A 21568-nucleotide genomic window follows, 5' to 3' on the forward strand; every position below is an offset into this window, starting at 1 on the left:
CTAAGTGATGTCTGAGTGATGAGATTCACTAGCTGTCCAGGCTGTGTTGGCTTTAGAGCACAAAAAGAAAGGTGTCATGGATGAAAGATACATAGAACACCTCACTGGCATGCTGAAGAGAAAATTTTTGGACTCATTCTTTACTGCTGGTTTTGGTTTTGGATTGCTTGGGTACCTGCGTTTGTTTCTGTCTGTGGCTGCTTGCAGTGACTACACGGGGCACAGGACTATGCCCCATGGTCTGCACTATCTCCTTTCCCTCCCCCTCCTGTGTGCAGCATCCTCATTGAAAACTAGGAGGGAAGCTGCTCAGCTCTGCATGTAGCTGATCTGGTTGTAAACTCAACAGCATCAGGATGCTGAGAGAGAGATGCATTAGAGGCATTTCAGGGCAGCCTTAGCTCAGGAGATGCTGTGTAGACCCAGAGTCAGGAGTTCAAGAAGGGAAGGGAACATTGGGAAGCAGAAAATGGATTGCAGACTGCAGCAGAGGGTTTGTAGTTGGCTTTCTTGTTGAAAGATCTGTTGCTTCCTAGTTTAGATGCTGCAGGGCTGTGCAGAATCTGCTCAACCTGGCAAACTCCAGCTGAGTTGGAAGTGCAGATGGAGGCAAAAGGTCTTCCATTTTTCAATGGTAGGAATGTATTTGGCTTTTGCTTCACTGAGACTGTTGAAAACATATGATCTATCTTCTCTGTAAATAGGAACCATACACATTTTGTCTGTTGAGTGGGAAAAAATGAAATGTGAGATAGTTTTGTCCCCTGGAGGTGTCAGTCCTGCAATAAGGAGGAACATCCAGAGTGTGCCAGCATGAGTGTGCCAGCCTTACCTGCTGCCAAGTCCACCTTGGTCCCACCAAGTGGGGAAGCACTCATGGCTCTCTGCAGCACACACCACGAGGCTCCAAGTACAGGTGGAGAGCAAATTACACCAAAGCAATTACTTTTCACACAGTAACCTAATTCTACAGGTTATTAGGACACGCAGTCATGAGATTGCCAGGACCTGTCTGTAGCACAGAAAGGGATGTGAGGGACATTATTGTGTGTTGGACTGTCAAGGTGCTTTCCTGAGCCTGTCTTCCTCCTGCAAGCCAGAACTGGTGGTCCTGTCACCAGCTTTTTGCAGTCACCTCAGACTCTACCTCAGGATTATAGCACAGCTGCCAGGATTTGCATGTGCATTTTAATTCCTTGGAGGAAAAATGTGAGTGGAAAAAGAGAATTTTTCAAATAGATTGTCACTAATTGGATATTGTTCCTTTTTCTTTAAAAGATAAACCAGGATTAATTCAAATAAAGTTGCAAAATACAGTCAATGCAGCTTTCTAGCTGATCTGATCTCTTGGAAGGAGTCCACTGCATTAGGATAACCAGCTTTCCTCTTTCCTCATTAGGATTCTTCATTTGCCTCATCACACTGGCACATTCTCTAGCAAGGGTCAGGTTCATTTAGGAGGTCGTGATCTTCTTCCACTACCGTGCTATTTTCTTCTCCATCATGGAAACTTCCAGCATGGTCGAAGCAGGATGAAAATAGACCCTTTCTGCCCTACAAAAATATGTTTGCATCCTTCTGTCCTTGTCCAAAACATCTAGTGCTTTACCTTATCTTTCTGTCAGTTCCTGAGTTGTCCCCTTTGCTTCTGTAGCTTGCTGCTGGTAAACATCCCTGCCCTGATGGCATTTTTTGGTCTCTTTTCTTATCACCCTCCTCTATTTCCAGTAGACAAAAAGTCTGTCCTCTAGTGCCAAATATCTGTAGTGATGATCTGAACACTGAAAATAATCAGCCTTCGAATGGTCTTTTGTAGGAACTCTTAATTCTGATGTATTGATAAGATTTCCACAAAATTTGAGTATAAACAGTTAGCTGCTTGCCTCAATAAAAAAGCATTTTAAATGTGTATCAAGATAAAATACATTGTAATGTACTTCAAGTATTCTAAGATCTGCTGTTCCAAGATTATAAAAGGATTAATTCTGGAGATTCTTTTCCTTCATTGTCTGTTTTTCTACACACCAGTACACTTTTGGTGGCATTGCTAAGAATTTCTAAAATAAAATAAAATAAAATTTATTGGAAAACTAACCTGAAGAGGACCTTTAGTTCAAGTGAATAGAGTATACACAGCAAATGAATACCACAACCCTTAGTAAGGAAGACTTGAAACATATGCTATTACTCTGCTTCTGTGTTTCTGTATATCAAAGTAACAATTCTTGATCTTGTACACAGAGTGATCTTTAATTCTTGTCAGTGCAAACAAATACATTAGAATAATCTTGGCTATTTTATCCCTGCTCTCTGTGGTGTTATGAGTTAGACTCTGTAGTAAAAATGTACAGATAAATAAATTAATTGGATTTCAATTCTTCTGAAATTTGCCATGCTGACTGCAGTGCAGCATTTCTTTTCATACTACTTAACAAAGGGCTCTGTGACCTCCAGGGGTCATCTTTGTAGTGGAGGAGTTAATTGTCACTGTCTGTGCCTATTGAAGACTAAGACTGTTAACTTGGGAACATTCAGTGGATGCTTGGTTAATGAAGAAGCCTGAAATCCCATTGTGACACTGAGTCTGTTCCCTTATGAAACTAAAGGGATAGTTGTGGATAGCTGTGTGGATCCAGATGTAGAGTAAAATTGCATTAAGGATCCCACATCCTCACTGTACACTTTTTTTGTGGTTTTACTTCAGCCTGGCTGTGAGTACCGATTTGTGGCTGGAGTGCACTTCCCAATTTAGTTTCACTGGCAGGAGTTCAGCTCTTGTGCTCTGGAGCAGCTTGCCAAAGCAAACAGGAATGCTGTGAGAGGAGACCATCAGGAGGCTTGTTTCAAGTGTCTGTCCTCATCCAAATTGAATGCTAATGCAGATCCACCCCCTAATTCCACTTTGTGCCATGCTAATCTTTCTGAAAAGCTCTAGCCCATTGAAAATCAGCGCTGCAAGACATTAGGGTATTTCACCAATCAATATCTTGATTGCAGAGAAGAAAAACTGCTGGGGAAATATGTTTTATTCAGTTGTGTCTAGGCTGCAGATAGTACCACTCCAGATAAGGTATCTTTCAACTTCTGTTGGAAGAGATGAAATGCAGGCTTCTGTGTCACAGTGTTCTTGGACAAGATCCTTACCAGTGATACAGAAAAAGTGTTGTTTATTGACCCTATGTGGCCAGAGTAGGCACACTGTTCCTTTACTTGCTTGGTTTGGAGTCTCAGAATTTTTTACTGAGGATTTACTTTTACTGCAATTTCTACAAGTATCAGTCAGGAGGCAGGATTTTGTACTTACCATACTAACTTGAGTGCCAAGTGACTTCCCTCTCACTCATCCCCATCCCCCGAGCTCTGCAAGGCACCAGCTGTGACAATGCCATTGTGGGCACCCCAGTGTGATCAATTTGGCTCACAGCTGTACTCAGTGTCAGTAGTAATTATAAGGGTTAATGTGATTAGTTTCACTTGCAGTATTGGTGGGTATCTGTTGTTACTGCCTTTGGCAATAAATTTCCCAGTATAAGTTCTCTTGTGTACTGTTTTATGGTACCAATTGCAGTCATGGTAGGTAGGGAGCAGCTATGAAAAGCAAGTTGCAAATAGATTAAGAGGAGAGTGTATAGGTAAAATCTCTTTTATATGAAGTGAAAAATAGAGTGCTCAGTGTAAGAGTATAAAGAATCGCCATATATAAGGTTTTTACCCTCTGAGATTTTTTCCATCTCAAGATAGTGGAAAATATGGTTTATTTCACTTGAATTAATTCCTAATTATTGGTACAATCTGGGTAATACCAAAACTCATAAGAATTTATTTGCTGTTGTTACTTTCTGTCTCATTCAGGTGCTGGTGGCAAAAAACCTCTGTCCTGTGCCGTAATTCAGAATGCATTTAAATCCATTTCATTTGCCATTTTAAAAGGAATAAGTAAGAGGTGGTAGGTGAAATGTCTCTTTTACCTCTTGCTTTTATGAACTGAGCAGGAAAGTGAGATGTATTGAAGTAAAATGTGAGAAATCTCTTCAACTTTAATTTGCCACCCAAGAATGATATCATTTAAGCACAATAAATAATGTGAGTGAAAGTGTTGGTGAGGGAGAGAATCAGCAATTTAAATGAATTTATTCACACAGGGTGAGACATCCAGAATTAAAAAGACTCAGTTTGTTCTGCTGTTGTAGTTTACCAGGGATGTGTGGAGTCGCTTGGATTTCTGAGGTTTTAAGGATTAACATTATTCCTGGAAAGGGGATTTGTTCCATTGAACACTGCTTGTCATACTTCTGTTTAGCACGAAATTTTACAGAGCTACTTATAGATGGTATGTTTTTTATCTTTACCTGAACCATGTGCCCACTATATGTGCACATCTGTCTCTTTTACTTTCTGCTTTTGGTCTCCTTCCTTTCCCTTCCTCTCATCAGGTACCTGGCTCTCTCCAGTATGACTTTTCAGCCTTTTGCCAAGTATCCACATTTCTGTCAAGCTGCTGAAATTGATTTAAAGCTGAAAAGATAAGCGAATTGGGGAAGAAATATTTTCAAATCACAACTGAAGATAAGAAAGGAAACCCTTTTCCTAAGATTAAGGGGCCTTTGAGCTCTGACCTATGGGAAATACATATTCAGCTGTTCATATGGACATTCTGCAGAAAGGACACATATGAGAAGTGCCAGTAAAAAAAGCAACATGAAGAAGTCTTTAAACAGAAAGATAAGAAAAGTGAAGTTAGTCTATAAAATTAGGTCTTCCATCCATCTGGGTGCATGTAACTTCTATCCAACTGGCACTCTTTCTAATATAAAAATGAGAATGATGTTAGGTTTATGTACAGATTTTGGATTAAACTGTTGAAAGAAGGGAGACCTGTTTTAATGCACATCAGAAGTTGCAGGTAACCACTTGTTTTAAGCGCTTTTTAATTCTCATACCCAAACAGAGATTTTACTGGAAAGCTTATAAATAGAAACTCTGTGAGAAGAAGCCCTCTCATCCTCTTTCCCAATCTTATTTTTTTAAATTTTGTGATAAAATTCTGTTCAGCTATCATAGAACAATGAATTATTACAAGCTATTTAGCAGCTCAAGTTCTCACAGACATCCTGATGCATATAAATTGCCATCAATAGATTCTTTTAATTTTCAAGCTAAGCAAGTGGTGGATACAAAAGGAGCTTGCGTGTGCTTCAGCACAAGAGTCAATTATGCCTCACTCGGGCAGGCTGGAGCAGAGGTGGGGGAGTTGTGACTAAATCTCTGTTACCCAGCAGCCAAACCCGAGTGCCTGATTCCTGCTTTGGCAGCTGGAGGAGCTGAGATGGCAGGGCTGGCCCCAGCAGGCAGAGACACAATGCTGCAGGTTTCTCTTGGCAGGGTGGAACTCATTTATCTTTATGCTTCAGCTTGCATTTCTGGGAGCTGGCGTTGCTTTTTCAAGAGTGGGAAGAGTAAAAATGACGTTTTTGGTTCCAGTTTGGCTGTAATTTAAGCTTTCTGTAAAGCAAACTTTTCTGTGGCCTCACATGATGTTTCCCCCCCCCTATTTTTTATGCTTGGGAAAATACCATGTGTTTTCAAAGGAATAGCCTGCTATCTGTGCATCTGCAATGCTGTAATCATGAGAAAATATAGCCAAACCAGGACTGTCATGGGCTCCTAAAGATATTTTTTTAAAAAAACAAATGAAAGAGAATACAATATTACCTCCCATGTTTGCTACATTGCAGTAAGACACTTTCTGTGCTGTTTTTGCATAGCTACGTGGCTGCCAGGGCCAGTGGCTTCAGAGCTGTCCTCTGCTGGACAGGAGCACAGGGCATCAGTATTACTTCCCTGAAAAGTTTGCAGGAAAGGTTGGTTAAAACTATATGCTTTATACTTTCCCCCCTCCTAAGAAGGGGTTATTTCCCTGCAAGCAATTTTCCAAAAAGATTGTTTGCAACAAATTACTCATCTTAAAGGTTTTGCTTCTTTTTAGCAGAGTACCAAGTTACATAGCTTTAGTTGCATTTATCCAGAGCCTTAATTTCTGTATTTTCATTGTGTAGGTAACTTTTTCCCTTAATTTTATTTACTTGTAATTTGTCTAACCTTATGCTTGCAAATGGAAATTAAAGTTAAATGCACTTGAATTCTAAAATTACTTTAATGAAATAGAGTTCATAGGAACAGTTTTGTTTTGTTTTGTTTTTTAAATTGGCACTTTTCACTTAAACTTAGTGAACAAAGCAAATTTACCAAAGCCAGTGAATTAAATGTTTCTGGTCACTGTGTTCCCAAAATTTAAAGCTATTTTTTCAGTTCCCATTCACAGTAAGAGGCATTGTACTATTTCACTCGTGTGTATATCAGTCATGATGAAAATGGTTTTGATTTCCATAACGTTGCTTTTTTGGCTCTTTGTCACAATGTTGTGCTTAAGTACACACGGGATGAAGGAGCCTTTGAGGGTAAGGCATTTGCGGTCTTGGTACTGAGTTTCTTTTCTTGGTTCTAGTGATGCACAGGAACATGTAGTCCACTTGTCATTTTACATTTGTAAAACTTTTAGTTTTAACTCTATTGCACAGTCATTTTGGGGTAAAGACATTTTCAGCATTCGGTACCCAAGCTTCTCACATGTAGCAAAGGATATGATGGTCATGTGAAATAATTGTTCAGTTTACTGTCAGGCTGCTACAGAACCCTTGACTGGGAAGCAAGTATAAAATATCCACAGAGTAGAGCCTGAAGAGTTTTTGATGGGTTGTTGTGGTTGGGGGCCTCTTGACAAACAAACTTTTGTCATGGTTGTTACAGAATGAGCTCCACAGCCTTCCAAAATGGTAGTAGATAAATATCAAGAGATATTTCAAGGCTGCCTGGTGCTATCAGTTTGCCCATGCAGTGATTCATACAGCTCCTTGTACTCGTTAAATTCAGAAATGCAGCAGGCTGAAGTTTACAGTATTGATCCAGTTTCAGTCCTGGTAAAAAGATATATGGAGAAATTATTACTTGTTATATTATTGCTCATTGTAAAGCCATGTGCAAAGGGAACAGAAGATCCCTTAAGCTGTAGTATTACCTAGACTATATAAAGTGCACAAAACCAAAGGTACATTTATGCTTAAAAGCAGGGCAGATTTTGATACCGAAAACAAATTTTACAGCACAAATAATTACATTGTAAGTCACAGTTGTGATTGCTTCTTTTATACTGGGTATAAGTGATTCCAGATTTTCCACAGAAGATTTAGAGAGTAAATATGACCTGTTGGTCTATTGCAAATGGCAGGTGCAGTGAGAAATAATGAGTCTCAAAAAGAAATACTCAATTAATACCCTTTTCCATTCCTTTTCATCTGGCCTGCAAAGGTCCACATCAGCTGACTGCAACCTGACATGACATTTCCCATCTTCTTTCACAGTCTGGGCTTGCTGTGGAGCAGCACCAGTGACTAGAAAAGGTCATTTTCTTTCCCTGAGATAGTGTCATTTCCCTTGCACAGTGTTGCTGTGTTTGGGTTGACACTGCCTGGGGCAGCCTGGCTGGGATGTGCACTTCTGGGAGGTTTGACTCCCTGATCTGCAGTTGTGCAACTTCACAGAAATCAAACTAATGAAACATGGGGGGATTTCAATATTTCCAACTGACTGTCTGAGTTCTTTAGAGTTTATACTGTTGTATACACTGTACTGTATTTCAATTATTTCTCAGTGCTTGGTATGCAAAGCTGAGCATTTCTGGTTAGCATTTGATTTCCAATGAAAGAAGCAAAGAAAGTGCCTGCTATGAGGAAATAATTCCAGTGGGGGCTAAAAATATTGCTGTGAAAATTCACTTGCTCAAATACAGTATGTTGTTCTGGCAATTTCCAGTCATTATGAAGCTAATGAAAATTGAAGCTATTACACCCATCTGTCAAAAATAGGACTCGCTTTGGAAAAAGTATCAAGAACAACATTTGTCAATCATAACCTGGGGAAGAATTTACAGCAGCTTGGCTGGAAGCAGGCAGTTTGATAACTTCACCTGTGCCAGGGCACGTAGCGTGGGCAAGAGATGCAAGAGGGAGAAAAAGTGAAATCTCTTTTCCTCTAGATTTCATTTTTGCAGCTTTAAGAAGAGTGGGTGCTGATGTTCAGGTTTCTGCCATTCATTTAGGCTGTTTACTTCTGTGTTTATTTATGAAAATGCCACTATTTGCAGACTGCCTATCAATGCTCTCAAATTTGGTATTGTAACGTTAGATGTTGGAAGTCATATATTCTAGACATTGTAGGCATGTTGCAGTCATGTTAGAATGCTACAATTTCCCTTTTGTTGTGAATCTTTTCCTTCTTCCATGCCAGGAGAGAATTTGCTCTCTGTATCCAGTCCCTTTATGTATCATGCCTTAACTTTGACTGCTTTGTTGCCACGGCAACTCTGCTGCACAGCATCCTTCCATTACATTATAGCTACTCCTATAACTAAGGACTATATCAAATAAATTAAAGTTTTCAATGACATCTAAAAAAAGATTCTGAAGATGTTTTATGTTTGTTCCCAATATCATAGCAGAAAGCCAATGCACTAGTTCTGCACTCCAGTCCCTGCTTATTTTCTTGGTCCTGATTACACACAACAGATGCACTGAACCTGGAGGGAAATACTTGATGGCTCAAAATATAACGTCCTCTGGATGTTAAAAATGCCATCACTGTTACACTTTTTACTGGAAAATAGAAAATAATATTTAAAAAAATATCCGTAATTATGGAAGTAAATTCCATATGGAAGTAAATTCCATAATTCATCACTCTTCAGTTGTTAGTGCAAAAATTGTCATGTGAAAACAGATTCCTTAGGTGTCTGGGCCCTAATCTGAACATCAGTTATAGAACAAAGCTTCTCAGTTGCTTTCAAGTTGTGCTCTTTCTAACATTAGAAAGGCTTGCACTGGTGATTTTTGTGATTTCTATTTTGTTAACCATTGCAAGAAGGCACATAGTTAGAATATATCTTCAGTGTTTAAACATTGTGGGATCTCCATTAGGGAAAATAGAACTATCAAACTACAACCTGAGTAATCTGTTTACAGAAGAAAATTACTCTTGAGCAGGTAATGAGTATTTTCCTTTTTATAGACTGGGCAGAGTAGTGAAGTCAGCTCTGACTGTTATTTAAGCATCAGGAATGCAGAAATCCTCACAGATATTGAATTTCTGTCCTGCAGAGAACTTTTTCTTCATTTTGTCCTGCCACTGAGGTTTGGGTTTGCATGTGGGCTCAGTAAACCCTCCTCTAAGAACAAAACTTCACTACCTGGAAGACACCAGTTGGGCTCCTCCATCATTCAGGATATATTTGTAAGAAAGGCAGGGTGAAATCTGAACTATTATTTTGAAATGGTATTAATCTAATATTGCAGCAAAGTTTTTTCCTCTTGGATCACGAAGTACAATTTCAAGTGTAGGTTTTGATGCAATTCATTTTGATTGCTCCTATTCTGAACTATCCTGACAGAACCATGTGAACTGTGAAATGTTAAATGTAGAACAGACACTGGTATATAACCTTCCCCTTCCCAGGGAACTCAAGAATGTCTTTTGTATTTTTGTCATTGAAATTCTCAAATAAAATGCTGTGTTAGTATCAGTTTCTGACAAAGAATAATATTCCTGCTGATCTCTAAAGCCTCTGCAGACCCTGAAGCAGGGATTATGCATTCTATTCAATACCACAGAAAGTTTATTCTAAAATAAGCTATTTTCTTTTATCAAAGGAGGTGATAAGAAATACAATAAGCTTTGTTATAGCCACTATCATAATAAGGAATCATGCTCTTGGAACTCTTTAAACCAAAGTATTATAAAAATCTTCTTCCCTCTAGACTAAACAAACAATTAACAAATACTGTGGAATAAGTGACAGCTTTGCAGGCTCTCTTGGTGTTCCTGGGAAAAGGAATTTGTTTTCTGCAGCTCAGAGCATGTATAAAAATAATTCAAGTCAAGTAATGAAAAATATGAGAAGAAGTTTCAGGAGAAGTTATATCAGAGCAAAAGAAGTGTGGCCAGCAGGTCAAGGGAAGTGATTCTCTCCCTCTACTCTTGTGAGATCCCACCTGGAGTATGTCCAGTGCTGGAGTCCCCAGCACAGGAAGGGCATGGGGGTCTTGGAGTGAGTCTGGAGGAGGGCCATGAAGATGATCAGAGGGCTGTAGCACCCCTCCTATGAGAACAGCCTGAGAAAATTGGTGTAGGAACCTTCCAGTACCTGAAGGGGCTTACTGGAAAGCTGGAGGGCTTTTTACATGAGCATGTAGCAACATGACAAGGGGAAGAGTTTCAAACTGAGAGAGAGTAGATTTAGGTTAGATACTAGGAAGAAATTCTTCACTATGAGGGTGGTGAGATGCTGGAACAGGTTGCCCAGGGAAGTTATGGCTGCCCCAGCACTGGAAGTGTTCAAGACCAGACTGGATGGGGCTCAGAGATACCTGGTCTAGTGGAGGTTGTCCCAGCCCATGCAGAGGTGTTAGGAACTGAATGATCTTTAAGGTCACTTCCAACCCAAACCATTCAATGAATCTCCCTTAGGAGCCGTTTGAGAAGCTGAGTCAATCCATGATATAAAAAGTAATTTTAATACTATTTTGGTTCTCTTGGAGCTTTGTCTTATTTTTTGTAAATCTGTGTTTTTGAAAAAAAGCATTAATTTTTATTTAGTGGTAAGTCTGAAACCATAGAAATCTGTCAAACTTTTCAAATGCTCCATTCCTATATGTTTGAGACTCGTAAATTTGTGACACTGAATCATTCATGTGGCACTTGAAATAATTCAAGAATATGCAAAAACAGCCCCTATGGTATGTAATTTATTAAGTTACACCATGACAGCTTGCAGGCAGACATGCAGAAATGTACTTGTTAAAGGTACACTTAACCAGTTCTCTTGGTCTCTGACAGAGCTTTGGCTTCACCCCTTTGGGCAATTCCTGGGTGTATTTTGAGAGTTAACATGAGCATCCCACAGGAATATTAGTGGGGCCTGCTTGGTGCTAGAGGTTTACTCATTTCTTTATCTGGTTTTCATCATTAGTTTCTTGTTCAGGATTTTGATAAGCTCTCCTATTGCCAACCAACATAAAACCTTTGCTGTAGCAGAGCAACAGTCAGACTCACGCAATCTACTTAGTTTTTTCATCCCAGTTGGCTGTATGCTGGTAATCTGAATGGATTACAGGTGGCAGATAAGAGCAATTTAATTTTTGTTTACTGCAGTTTCTCAGATTCTTTCTACTCTTACTCTTTTTTTGCCATGATAGGCACCACCTTAAGAAATGTTGTTGGTTTTAGTAGGAAAGGTCTTCATTGTGACAAGCAAGCAGTATGACTTCATCTAGATGATCTGTTGCATATACAGCTTTGTCTCTGACTGTTTTTAAATGCTTGCTGTTTTTGTGATGCTAATTGCAATGCAATGATTTTAATGGATTTCAGGTTGAACTGCTGCTCTAATTTGAATTTAACCCCACCATCAGTTTTGTAAAATGTTGCCAAATATTAGCTACTAAAGCTAAATTTTTCATCAGCAGGTGTTTGTGTATTGAACTAAAATCTTGTGGGAGAAATAGCAAACCATGCACAGAGAGCATCAGGATGGATAGCTGAAAGGAGGGGATTAGTGGGAAATAAAATTCATGCTGACAATCATAGTTTTTTCATTTTATGTATGCTGAAAATCGAAGTGTTTTCATTTTGTAGCTCTGGAGTTTAGCTGTGCCAGCTTTGTTCTCACTATTTTTGTGTATTATGCATAAAGTGTACTCAGGAAAGCCAGGACTTTTGATACACTACCGAAGGGTCATCCAGGGTAAGGGGACTTTCCCACTGTAGGTACTGTGCAGCAAAGAATTCTCAGTTACTCTCACTCGGAGCTAATTTTATCTAAATCTGTCATCAGGGAAATATGCCCAAATGTGTACATTTGCCTCTACATGGAGCCATGTGAAAGCTGTTTTTAAAAAATTTCATTTAAATTTCTAATGTCTTGAAAAGTGTTAGAATCCAAGGACATAGTTGCAGGGGATGTCTTCCTCTCTTATGCTTGTTTGCTATTGTTTAAGTGTTTGTTACTGCAGAAGTACTAAAATTCCTTATTACTCAGTGCATTAATCTTCTGGTTGCACTGCACCAGTGCTGTGGTGATTAAGCTTCTTGTTTCAGATGTCAGATGATACACATTTATTTAGTTATTTATTTTAATCTGTTTAATTTGGGACTTCTGTGTCCTTGTAAAATTCAAGCTTGGATAAAAATACTAAATTGTTTTTTTACATTAACCTTCCCCTGTAGTCTCTGCTGAGCAAAGCATTATTTTTTTCTTCTTGCTTGCTGGCAGTACTATGTATTGCTGGCAACATGCCAAATGTAAATGCAGTGTACAGTTGGTGTTTGTAAGCAGTCTTGGTTCTGTATGAGAGAAAGACATTAAATGCATTCTGGATCATTTGCTTCTCCTTCTTAAGTAGGCAGATGCAGTGGGACTCAAACATGAGCTTAGGGATGTAAAATGGAAAGTAAAGGGTTGCACATATAACCAATGATACTTTGTTGAGATGGCACCTTTAGAGTGCCAAGATATAATATGAAGACATCTATTTCCTTAGGCAGCTTCTGCTGTAGCTACAGGGATTTTGGTGTAGCCTTCAGAGGATCCCACTATACAGCATCAGATCAGACCCTGCATGAGCTATTGGTTCATACCCTCCTTGGATTAGTGGTTGTGTTTCTTGAATAGGGTCCAGAATATGATTTAGTGACATAAATACGTGGGCAGAAATCAGCAGCTGCTGGTGCTGTTATGCTTGTACTGCTGGGTGTTGGCATGCCTGTGTCTCCCCAACCTGTGGTTCTGTAGCTAAGGCAAGATTTGACCTTAGAGCTAGAGGGTCAGTGCTAGATCAGCTTTTTGTACTTTAAAAACATATCTGAAAACATTCCTGAGAAGTATCGTGTGCTTTCTAATTTCTAGATTCTGCTGTCCCAGTAGAACATACAATCTGTTTAGAATTTTTCTGAAGCTGAATCAGAGTTGATAAGTTCTTCAAGTAAGGAGATTTAGGCCATCTCAAACCTCAGGGGCTGTCATTCTTTCCTAAAATTAAGAAAAGGTTTGCAAGCATGGGGCAAAAACAAGCAATAGGAAAAATAATTTTCCTTCTCTTTAGTACTGTTAAATGAATGTATATTTTTCCTTCCCTAATTGCATAAAAGAGGCAGGGTATTTTCTGCTCTAATCTTTAGAAGAGCATCCTGATGAAGACAATTAGGCACTGACTTTCAGTAATGCTAATCTTTATCTTTACATTTTACAGTTTGCTACAAGCTGCAAACTCTGTTCTTAAGGACATGAAAATTGGACATATCAATTGCACTTTGCATGCAGAAGTCTGGTTCAGCAAAATCTCCTATGAACCTCCTTAAAATTCCAGGTATTTTCTCCACAGGCTTATTCAAAAGACTACATGAAAATAAATGTGCCTGGTTTTAAAAAATTGTCTAATCAAGAAATGAACTATCCACTACATTAACACTACTTAACTTTATATATTGATTGCTAAACTCAGTGCCATTGGTTGACTAATATATACGCAGGTTACATAATGTGAAATATTATTAATTTTTAATAACAAAAGCATTACTTCTCAATGGCAAAAAGGACATGAAAGAATCGCCTTTCATCCTCAGTATTTAGAAGTTAAGGCCTTTAAAGTAAGATATATGATTATCAAAGGTGAAAACCGTTTGACTTTTTTTTGCATAAAACATCTAAAATATTCATTCAGTGCCAGAAACGTTATCCGGCAGAAACATCAAAGGGAGCAGAGCTCATTAGAACTCTCCTGACTTTGACACATGCCTCCAACATGCTGAGGAACTTTCAGAGCATTGTGAAGGGATTTATCATCCTGACTCCCAGAAATGTCAGAATGAGCTGCACAGTTAGATCACTGCAAACCACTTTGAAATTCCCCTGCAGTTTTAGGGAAGTTTAATTGGGATGGAAATATAGTCACAGCAAACATTGGGATAACACATTTCCTCAGCTGCTTTGTGGCACTTATGTGTGACAAGCTGATTTGTTTTTTCTGATACCAAATATCTTTGATACCAGATATATCAAAGACCACTAGTAAGTTAACCTCATTGCTAAGAGGAGGTTATACTCATGTGCCTACCAGTCTCGTGGGTAGAATACAGATTCCTATGTACTGAGATACATTTAAACAACTGCAGTCCAATATCTGCTCTATTTTGAGAAGTTCTAGGAAGCAGATAAAGTCATGTTTAGTTTGGATAAATTAGTCTAAAACACATTGTCTTTCTGATTTTTCTGAGGTGCTTATCTGCTCTTTACTGTATGTGGTTCTGAACATACCATTTTTTCATAACACACTTGCCATGTAGGAGTGAGTGGTGTTTTCTGCATTTTAAAGAAAAAAAAAAAATAGAGGATTGAGATTTTTTGTTTGTTTGTTTTTGTGTTTGCTTGTTTTGTTTGTTTTTTGTTCTAGAAAGGGACACAAATTCTTATTCAGAAGTGCCTTAATAATTAAGTGGAGTCTTCTTCCTTGAAGATATTCAAAGTCATCAGACAGGGTCCTGACTGAGCAGGGGGCTTCGTCCAGGTGATGTCCAGAGGTCCTTTCCAGTCTCAGCCATCCTCTGCTTCTATGAATAAACATCCATAGACCCTGTGCTGATGGTGCCACACATTGTAATGACAGAAGATGTGGTGTGAGGTGTGCTCCTAGTGAGGTGTAGCTCATTAACTTCAGGAGTGCTAAGGTAATTCCAGTTGTTACTATGGGAACCTAAAGGTTTTACTGGGAATAAATGTGATAAATATACAGTATTAGCAAAATAAAGCTGCCCATTTTTATGTATGTATGTATATAAAAACTTATCTGTATTAACATTACCTCAAATCCTACTGATAAATCCTATCCTATCCTACTATTCAGGATAATAATTTTTAGTTAAAATTGTCCTCTTTTCTTTACAAATTCTATTAAGGAGATGGGTAGGCCAGATTAGTAACTGGATGACAAGAGTAGCTGAGCACTATCCACTACCAGAAGCCTTGATCAGTTGAGGGGAACCCTCCCTTTTGAACAATAATTGAGTACTCTGATGCAGTAATTCCTGCATTTTGTATGCTCCGTGGAACTCATATTCTTCCTGCTTGTGTCCATCAAAAAGTTCTTAGCAATTTTCTCATAAAGCTAGAAGTCTACTCTTAGATTTCTGGTTAAAAATGCCTGAAAGTGTAGCTGTGTTTAAGCAGCCACATTCTTCATTTGGGTGAAAGCTCCTATATATACATGCAAAATCATCATTGCTCTTAAAACTGGTTATTTACCTGATGGATTCAGACTTCCTCTGTGTTTTTCTTTTTAAAACAGAAAACAACTTTTCTGCAAATTCTTGCAAGTGTCAGCAGTTTCCATGGAGTTAACTTTTCTCTGTTCCTGGGAGATGGTGGGAGTCATTTTCTAGAAGCCAAAGAGTAAGTAATTGTGTTTCTGTATCACAGAGCTGCTGCCAGGTCTCTGCATCCTCAAACTATAGGTACTAGAGCCAGTGAAAACTCACCTTCAGCCCTAGAGAGCTGCAAGATTTTTCTGAGTTATTTATATCAAGAAATTGATATTAGCCTTGTAACAGCCCTAATGGCACTTGTTTGCCATGGATATTTAAATGCACTTGGTAGGCTGCAGTAACTACTGGGGGTGAATGTCCTGAATATACCAATGCTTCCAAGAACAGGGAGGATTCTGAAGAGCCTGACAGCCCCAGTCACAGCTCATCAGAAATATCATCAGATCTCTGAAATGCTTTCTGCAGCTGCATACTTCCAAGGCACTCTGGAATAGCCAGGGTGACAGAGAGATGTTTCCTAGGGAAGTGGGGATGCAAGGCCCCACAACTTCTGTGGCTTTTCAACAGGCAGCTAATGGGAGCTGAGGTCTTGATATTGTTGTAATATTCCATGGCTTCTAATGCTGTTGCAGGCTGACTGGCTGCCACACATGGAAAATGTGCTTAGAGTTTCATCCCTGGCACTGCAACAGCTCCTGCCTGTATGACACCCTGATGGTCATAAAGGAGTTATTAAATCATACCTTAAATGAAAAATTTGCAACTTAGTGTATGTTTTGAAAGATTTTGAAATCTGGACAATGCGTGTCCAGCTGTTCATCCTGGAGCCTTCTGAATGCATTCAGAAACAGGTAAGTAATGTGTTGCTTTGGTAGATCAGTTTATTCTTCACATGCAGCAGCCTGCTGCAGCTCTGCCTAGAGGAGAAATAAAATGTGTTCAGAATATCAGATGGATTGGTCTTTGGTTAGCATTTAGTGTTACTTGTTACAAAACATACATGTAGTATATAAGCAGGTAAAAATAAATAAAAATTAAAGAAAAACTTAAGTAATTGAAGTGAAAAATTATAAAATATTAAAGAAAAAGCTTTTTTTACACCGAACTTTAATTGGAAATATGCACACTGTGTGTTCATGTACTGCCTCACATACTGTCAAAAGAGAGGCTATATCTCTAGACTAATTCAAGATCCTATTAAAAGCCTTTTTACTCCCCCTCAGTTTTTCTGTGACACTGCTTATAACCTTAACAGTTATTGAATATGACCAGCTCTCAAGATACCAGCCTGGTTCCTCTTCTCAGGGAGATTTAGTTTAGTTCCCTAGGATTGCAGCTATTATCAGGACTCAGTCAGTAGGTCAAACAAAAGGTCCATAAGCAAAAAGAGGTGAAGTTGTTAATGTAATTTTGATAAAGTTGTGATGTTCTCTTATTTTTTCACTTGCTCTTGCATAGTCTAAAATTAGTAATTTCTGAAATTTGCCTGTATCTCATTGTGCTGTAGTCACATCAGCACTTGACCAGAGATAATGCTGCAGAAAATACCAAATTAGTGAAAGGCAAATGTGCACAATAGAATAAAATTATATTATCAGAGACATATATATATGTGTATATATATATATATATATATAAAATATAAAAAATTCTATATGTAGCAACTCTTCTCATTGCTTCTTCGCATTTTGTCCTTTGTGAAATGTTTCATCTTGTTGAGGAAAAACTACATCCAGCAATTATCCCATGACCTGCACATGTCGTGAGGAAGGATCATGGCTCTTGGAGTGTTTTCAACATGGCTTTATCAGTCGTAGGGTCACCCAAGGAGTTCTGCACAGACACAAAGCAAGGCATTGCAGAAAATATAAGTACATGATGGGAAAGAAAATGCAAACAAAATACAAGCTGTTTTCTGCACATGATCTATGCATTTGGACGTTTGAAAAGTGTATTCTCTCTAGGACTGCTACAATTTGTCAACCATCTTTCTAAAGGGCTTTTTGTGTGATAAAAGTTGCATACATTTTTTTAAACTGGTAGTAATATTGTTCTGTGTCTGATAGGCTGCTACGTATTATGAATGATCCTAATCATCCCTTCAGATGAAATTTCAATTTGATCTGTTTCAACTACTAAAATGTGAGATCAAACAGAATTCTGAAAGCCATGATGACTTTCAAAAAATATCTTTGGCCACATGGCATATACAGATACTGTAATAATGACTGTTGGAGTTATGGATATTTAAACTGTTAAACATACTTAGCTAAAACAATAACTTTTGTTGAGAAAAATATTCTTCCTCCAGAACTCTTACATTGTGCAGTCTACAACAGAATATAATAGAAATTGGAAAAAAGCTTTTAAGTCAATCCAGGCCATCATTCCATGGAGCCAGTGTTATTTGCTGCATTGAAGCTTTTGGCTTTAATTGGAGCTAGTTTTCAATTTCCCATACAATAGGATTTCAGTTACATCCCTTGGGAGATTATTTCACAGTACAATAACTCTGCTGAGATGTTTTGCTGATATCTGGCCTAAATCTTCCCTCCTAATTTCATCCCATTGTTTGCTGTTATAGCCCTAGGTATCACACTAAACAATTCCCCTTCTTCCTAAGTGGTAAGCTTGTCAAATATTTCTGGGCAACTACGTTCATGCTTAGTTCAGTTGTTGCTTGGTTAGTATCTAATCTTAACATTTCTGTATAGGTTTGTGCTTGGTCTCCTTAGGCTTTCTGGGATTGATATTTTTCACTTTTTTCCCCCCTTTTTTTCCCACCTTCTCTCCCCTCCCCTTCCCCACCTTATTTGTGAATTGCACTTTTTTAAAGCTACTGAACAATAGCATCATCTGGAATGTATTACAGAACCTTACAGATTGGTGCTCTCTGACCACTCCTGGAGAACTCCATCAGTGCATAAGCTTTATTTTTTTTGCCCTTCCACATTTTCATTTAAATGGAACTGCAGATACTCTTCTAAGTTTCTTTTTCCCAGGCCTACAGCTTTCCAGATCTTTATTTTCTATTGCAGATATGTTTTGGTTGTTTTTTTTTTTTTTGGGGGGGGGGGTGTAAGGAAATTCAGGAACTACACACAACTAAATGAAAAACTGTTGAATTTTGTCCTTTTCAGTTTTTCTGAGGACTTGTAACATGGATGAATAAATTAACATTTGTCACTTCATTCTTCAGTACTGCTAAAATACTGTTTAGGGTTCTCATATCAGTTGAGGTGGTAAATAAATCAGTCTTCTTGTGATGTGTTACTAGATAGAAAAAATATGTACTACATGGTAATGAAAACTGTCTTGAAAATATCAGAGAGGCTGCTACTTATTTATCTTTCAAAATAACTTCCCTCTCGAAAACAGTGACTTTTGGAAAGTCTTTTTGAACTTACTGGAGCACAATTGAGTCCTTGAATGGAATTTATAGAGGTTTCACATCCCTTCTGATGTGATTGGCATTGGAATGGGCTGCTCTGGGAGGTGGTGGATTCTCTGTCCCTGGACGTTTTTAAAGAGACTGATGTGACAGTGCCATGGGCTGGGAACCCCAGTGACAGTCAGTTAAGGATTGGGCATGATGATCTCCTTTCCAATCTGGCTGATTCTGTGATTCTGATTTAATATAAAATTACTCTTTAGGTTCTTTTGTTGTTGTTTTTTTTGTTTTGTTTTGGGTGGGGTTTTTTGTTTTGTTTTTTTGTTTGTTTGTTTTGGTTTGGTTTTTCTTTTGTGAGTCTTGCACTATTCCTCACTTGCTGAAGGCACTAGATGATGTAAGAATCTCAGCTTTCATTTTCAAAAGAATTGCCCTTTCAGGCTTAATTGACTGCAGAAGAAACTTGAAAATATCACTCAGGAGTTTCCAAAAACCAAAACCAAAATGCAGATAAGATGAACTGAAGCCTTTCCCCCCCTCTTAATTTACTGGTATTTAGGCAAGTTTCAAAATATTTATATTGACCTACAGTTTTTAAAGTCTGCCATCTGAGTTCACAACTATATCAGTGTTCGTGGTCCTCTACCTGGCTTAAAATCAGTAGCTGGCTCAAGAGCTTTCATTCTGTGACCCTGTTTATTGACAAAAATTGACCAAAGTTATAAAACAGGAGACATTATTTTGTCCCCAAGAAAGCTTCCACTCACCTTGATTCCTAGTTCCAAAGACTTAGTTGCCAGGATTCATTGCTGGGTCTTACTCAAACTCCTCAGATTCCTTCACTGTGTCTTCCTGTAATGTTAATTCTCAGCAGCATGCTTCCAGTTGGATAGAGATAGCATTTAAAATGGCCACCACAATGGGATGACAGCAACATTTTAGGAAGGTTTGTGTCTCAGTGTATCCTAAAGCTGATCCTCTCCATTCATCCTGTCCCAGGAAAGGATTTCACATTATTTTCATTTGTTCACCTAGTCCCCTTCCTCTGCTTTACCTTTGGGATGAACTTTCCCCTGACAGGGTAAGTTTTCTCTGGCACACAGATTAGGTGAATAGGAGAACAGTTTGATAGGCTAGGAGGATATGTCTTTTTGTCTATATATAATGCATTTGAATATATACTCTCTTTTAACAAGATTTTTTATTCTGAGTGATGAACTGAACTAAAATGTTTTCCATGTCATAAACTGAGGTGTTGGATTATAGCATTTAATACTCCTATAAATATTCACATTCCTTCAGATAGTGCTGTGTATTCTGCACGCAAACTGTAACTTGCATGCAATGCTAAGTAGATAACATATTTGTTGTATTAGGAAAAACATATGTTGTATTTCTAGAGAAAAGTTCTTATGAACATCTACAGCAGCTCGTGTTATGTGTTGCAGTTTTCTCAGCTACTTTATGGATTTTCTGCAACAACAACTTTTAAAGGACAATATGGCACAGTAGAGGCAATTCTCTAAGGCTGCAGTTACCAGATCACTAAATACTCAGAAGCATAAACTCTTCTTAGGGCTGTCAGCTTCCACTGCTGAAGGCTCTCATCTAGAGACAGGAAAAAAGACATTGTTATAGTCATCATCCATTTCCAAAGGCACAGGAAACCACACATCAGAAACTGTTTTAAGGGGTGGCATGTGAATTGAAATGTCAGTAAAGTTGCTTATATAGTTTTGAAAGTAACTTCAGAAGCTTTGAGAAGATTCATTATATCATCTGTAAGCTGTAGCAGGGACCACAGAAATTAGTTTTATTCACCTTACATTTAATCATAGCTGTTTCAAACCACCAACAGCTGCAGCTTCAAGATGAAAAGAACATGAGCTCATGATGCACCAGCAGAGAGCAGGTACCTGAGCTGTGAACACAGACATTACTGGTTACTGACTGGACAGAAGTGAAAACTAATGAGAGATTCTGATTCCAAGACCTCTTAATGGTACTTCATTGTCTTGGCTTAGTTATCATGATGAAAAATTCTGCATGTGTCAAGATACATCTGGCTTTTAATCACGGTACACTGAAAAAATTAGCTGTGTACCCCATTGGCAGGAATTTCTCTTTACTTGTTGAAATCATAAAGATATGGTGTTGCGGGATTTTATTATTTAAAAACATAGGTCTTTGCTGTAAAGATATGGCTAAAAAGAATACTTAATGTGGCTTTGGTAGTTTTTGGTGATTGAGTAGAATTAACATATTGTGCATCCATGAATTGTAGTAGTAAAATATCTAGTTTATTTCAATATAGAGAGTTCTGAATAGGCTTATTCTTAAATAATTGAGTTCTCTCCGTGTAGGAGCATATGTTACAAATCTGTTGACTTCTATAGGCAACATTTTTTCTATATCAAGGTGCTCTGTTATCAGATATGTTCATCTTTCCACAGCTGCATTTTGTTTATTCATGGTAAGAAGCATAACAGTACAAATAGTGCAGTAATATTTGTATCAATATATCAGGCTTTCAGAGTAGTCATTGTGGACAGCAAAATGTTAATAAGAGGGGAAGTATGGAATGGTTAAGTAAAACACACAAAAGCAAATATCTAAATCTTAGAACATAAACACTTTACAGATGATTGATAGTTCCAGAAAACAATATTTATAAATAAAACATTAATTGAGATCAAATTTGAAAATACTATTATTTGCAGAGTCTGTTAAGCATACATGTGCTGAATCAAGGTT

The 21568-nt window shown here is 38.2% G+C and overlaps 1 protein-coding gene across 1 annotated transcript in view; it reads left to right on the top strand.

Moving 5' to 3' along the window:
• SPON1 (spondin 1) overlaps positions 1 to 21568 on the top strand; it is a 272520-nt gene that overhangs the window by 16811 nt on the left and 234141 nt on the right. Inside the window, exons 2-3 of the mRNA XM_071761773.1 lie at positions 13356 to 13472; positions 15447 to 15550. Coding sequence (XP_071617874.1) covers position 15550 — 1 coding nt within the window. The 5' untranslated portion in view covers positions 13356 to 13472; positions 15447 to 15549. The remainder of the gene's footprint in view (positions 1 to 13355; positions 13473 to 15446; positions 15551 to 21568) is intronic.

This window comes from Heliangelus exortis, chromosome 18, assembly GCF_036169615.1.
Source record: "Heliangelus exortis chromosome 18, bHelExo1.hap1, whole genome shotgun sequence".
In the NCBI taxonomy this organism is placed as follows: domain Eukaryota; kingdom Metazoa; phylum Chordata; class Aves; order Apodiformes; family Trochilidae; genus Heliangelus; species Heliangelus exortis.